General features: G+C 44.3%; 1 protein-coding gene across 1 annotated transcript; it reads right to left on the bottom strand.

The window, feature by feature from the left end:
• Positions 1–2,690: 2,690 nt before the first annotated feature.
• Positions 2,691–3,351, bottom strand: LOC110687675. The gene is made up of 2 exons (XM_021864302.1): positions 3,301–3,351; positions 2,691–3,203 (listed from the first exon to the last, which is right to left on the bottom strand). Exons 1-2 carry the CDS (start codon positions 3,349–3,351, stop codon positions 2,691–2,693), a joined length of 564 nt encoding a protein of 187 aa, XP_021719994.1.
• Between the last annotated feature and the right edge of the window lie 832 nt (positions 3,352–4,183).

Genomic DNA, 4,183 nt, shown 5'->3' on the forward strand with positions numbered 1-4,183 from the left:
CTGGTACTCTATAATTGAAAAAATTTGGTCTCGCCTTGTTTATGGTAGTCAAGAAGTTGAAACCTTACTTCTTGGCACATCCGCTGGTAGTCTATACAGACCAACCCCTTAAGCGTCCAATGACAACTTTAGAGCCATCCGGCCGAATGCTCAAATGGGCTATTGAAATGCAAAGTCTTGAAATCACGTTAAAACCAAGGAAGGTAGTGAAGGGTCAGGTGTTCGCCGACTTCATTGTTGAATTTAACAAGGCCGGTTAAACTGGAATATCTTGATCAGGTTTGGAAGGTGTATGTAGACGGGAGCTCTACCATGAACGGTTGTGGTACAGGGATAATATGTTAGTCTATTGAAGGGGATAAATATGAATATGCACTGTGGTTCAAGTTTCAGGCTTCAAACAATGAGGCTGTATATGAGGCCCTGCTAGCCGGTATACGCATGTGTAGGGCGGTAGGAGCAAGAAAAATTGACGCCTGCTCTGATTATCAATTGGTTGTTAGCCAATACCATGGTGACTATGAGGCCACCCATCCAGCTATGATCAAATACTTGTAGGTAGTGAGGACAGAAGCTGGGAAACTTGATGAATTCCATTTAAGTCAAGTGCCCAGGTCAGAGAACAATGAGGCGGATGCTTTGTCAAAACTGGCATCGTCCGCCTCCTATGATACACCTCGATCAGTCTTCTGGGAACTGATGGAAAAACGAAGTGTTGAAGAAGATCCCACTCTTGAGGCAAGCCATGGAAATGGTGAAGAAGTGTGATAAGTGTCAAAGATTTAGCAAGCTCATCTACCGTCCGGCCACCGATCTGACGGCCATTCATAGCCCAGTACCATTCGCCAAATGGGCATGGACATTTTGGGACCGTATACTCCTGCGCCAGGTGGGCGGCGGTATATTCTAGTTGTTGTTGACTACTTCACCAAGTGGGTAGAGGCGGAGGCGGTCAAAGGCATCAAGACAAAGGATGTCATCTCTTTCATCTGGAAGAACATCATCACCCGGTTTGGGGTACCTATGTCTATGGTCTTTGACAATGGCCCTTAATTTGAGACGTCTACCCCCAAGAATTGGCTGGGAGACCAAGGGATCTCTCATTGTTTTGCATCAGTTGGTCGTCCCTAAGCAAACGGTCAGGTTGAAACCTTCAACAAGCTAATCTCAGACGACATAAAAAAGAAAATTGAAAGGGTTGGCGGTCTATGGGCAGAAGAGTTAACTCATGTCCTATGGGCCATCAGAACAACAACAAAAAGGGGCAACCGGCGAAACCCCATTCCTCATGATATACGGTGCTGAAGCCGTCTTACCAATCGAACATTATAAGCCGACTCTTCGAGTCATGATGTATGATGAAAAGGCAAACTGGGAGGCCATGCGGTTAGCATTAAACTCACTTCCAGAACGCAAGGGCAATGCCATCTTGCGTCACGAGATTTACTGTCTGAGAATGACAAGAGCCTATAACAAAAGAGTACACCAACGACCCTTGAAAGTTGGGGACTTTATGTTACAAAAAATGGAGGCAACTGGTAGGCCAATGAGCAAGGCAAGTTGGTGCCCAATTGGGAAGGTCCTTACCGGATCTATGAAGAAGCTAGAGGCAGCACCTACCGCCTGGAAACTCCAAACGGTAGGAAGCTAGCCAGAACTTTGAATGTAGACAACTTAAAAAAGTACTACTTCTGAGACTTGTAAATTTTTTGTAAATTAAAAGCCTATTAATGAAAAGTTGCCTTTTATATTCAAATTTGATTATTTTTGTTGTATTAGATATATCTCCCAATGGGAACACCGCCTGTGCAATGTGCAGGCGTCGAAATCTAAACCAACCGTATGCTCCTACAAGAGTACAACATTCGGCGATGTCCATTCGGGTGAATTTGTCGCAGAGAGCATCTCCTATTTGGGTGGTACATTGCTCTATAAACTCAAATAAACAAACGGCCCAACCGACTGTCTGGATAAAGAAAAGCTCGTAGTTGTTTGACTTGAATAATCTAATATGAGACCTAGATAGCTAAAGGTTTACCGCCCTTTCTATACCAACCGGTAGCCGGTTATTATTTCATTTAGATAAAAGAACTCATCTTGGTGCTTACCATTAAGACGCCTGATATTGCTTAAGGGAAAGACAGACGTCCAAATAAGCTAAGTCCAAAACTTAGCAGCTAAGCATTACTCGTTCAAAATGACTTAATATGGTTAATGGTCGTCTGCTACTAAACGTTTACCCTTCTGCTCAATGGACGATTGTCCTCTTGGTTTGGGGCATTCACCATAGTGATTGATTGACTTGGAAATTAATCATACTCTTTCAAGTATCAAAAATTTCTAAGTCAATCAATTCACCTTTAAAACCAAGCGCACAGCCGCCCAGGGGCAAGAACATCTGATATATCACATGTATAAGATAAAAAGGCTACGCACTTAGCAAAATTTATGCATAATAAAATTGTAAGGACAAAAAAATTTTATGCAGGAAAACTGACCTAATGGCCGGCTGTTTCATATTAAAAACCGACCCCCAGGTTAGTCAAAATAAAGTACTGTTAATCGATTTACAATCGGTGAAGAAAAGAAAAATTGGTAATCAAACCCGACTCCTTAGTCGGTAAAGATACATATATACTTGGCACGCAGGCCAAAAAATTAATCATCAGGCCATTCGACCAAAGAAAGACTTAAAATTGATCATCTTGAGGGGAGGACTCTTCTACATTTCCATCCGGCTTTTCACCAGCATCAGTCGGATGGCCCCCATCATGCTCGAAGTCCTCATTCTCAGCCATGTCTTCATCACCATCAGCCTCACCCTTTTTCTCCGCCTGCAGCCACTCCTCGTCAAGCTCGTCAGTGGGCTGCTTAAAATGATACTCCCAGTCGGAGTATTTATCGTCAGGATGCAAAGCCTTCCAAGCCATTTTCATCCGGATGGCGCAGTCATTCTCATTCTCCTCGATCAACTGCCTCTTTTCCTCCTCGACTCTAGCCTGGTACTTCTCCCTCACCTGCTCTTCCTGGTTGGCGAGTTTCTTTTTCAGACTCTCGTTCTGGCGGTGGAGATTGTATGTATCCCTGCTGACATCCCCAAGCTTCTCAAGCTCGCCCTTGCCTGACTTCTGTTTGCCCTTAAGCTCAGATACCCTCTTCTGGGCCGCCTTTAGTTGCTGCTTGACCTGTAGGTTGGCCTCCGCCTGAGAATGCAGGATATCATGGGTCAGTGCTTCATTTTTACATGTTAAACATGGCTTGGTCTAGAGTAGAGGCAGCCCTTTCTTTGGCACTCTTTACCTCTTTTTGTTTGTCTGAGAACGACTTCTTGAGCCCATTCACCCGTAGCATGGCCTACATCCGGCAAAGAAGATCATCAATAAACAGACGACACGAGAGGAGTTAGAATTATTTTCTAACTTAAAAGCAGGTTATCTTAGCTAGCAGGGCCAAAATAGCATCAAAGTTGAAGGTGCCAACCCCCCTCACGGAATCCTTCTCCTTGGAAAAGATGGCCTTCAGCATGTTCTTAGCGAACTGTTGTATATCCGGCCTCTAGGAAGCATCTACATTCAACACTAAGTGAGAAGTTGACATAAGCCCGACCTATAGACCGGGTGTCTTCAGAGATGCTGGGCGACTACTGATAAGACTTTACCCTATTAGGGTAAGTTAATGGATTGAAGGCACTAATACCTGGGAGCTCAACCTCCAAGTCTTGAGGACGCCTGTCTTTGCGTCCGTCTGAGGCATGTCCGCCTGTTGTTGTTGAGCCAACAACAATAGTGAATGGCTTGCCACTCTTCGACGTCTGAGGGGCGTCCGGTTTTTTAAGTGCTTCAAGAGAAGCAGGCGACTTGTCGGCAGTAGTAGGATAAGAATCATCTCCAGACTTGGCAGCAGATGGATTTTTCTACGCCACAGATTTCCTCGATTTTGGGGGCGGCGTCGTCAAGTTCAAGACAATAAGGTCCGCCTGAATGTGACAGTGTTGGAAGACTTATATGGTCCAGCTGATCTTTCTTGAAGATCTGGTTTTTCTGCTTGATCATTTGGCAATAGGCGGCAGTAGAGCTAGCAGGTTTCTTACTTGGGGAAAGCTGCGTCATGGCTTCTTATGCAAAAAAGGACGGATGAGTGTCAGTAAGAAATAATAATAATAATAATAATAATAATAATATAT

Source organism: Chenopodium quinoa, unplaced genomic scaffold (assembly GCF_001683475.1).
Source record: "Chenopodium quinoa cultivar QQ74 unplaced genomic scaffold, ASM168347v1, whole genome shotgun sequence".
Taxonomy (NCBI): Eukaryota; Viridiplantae; Streptophyta; class Magnoliopsida; order Caryophyllales; family Amaranthaceae; genus Chenopodium; species Chenopodium quinoa.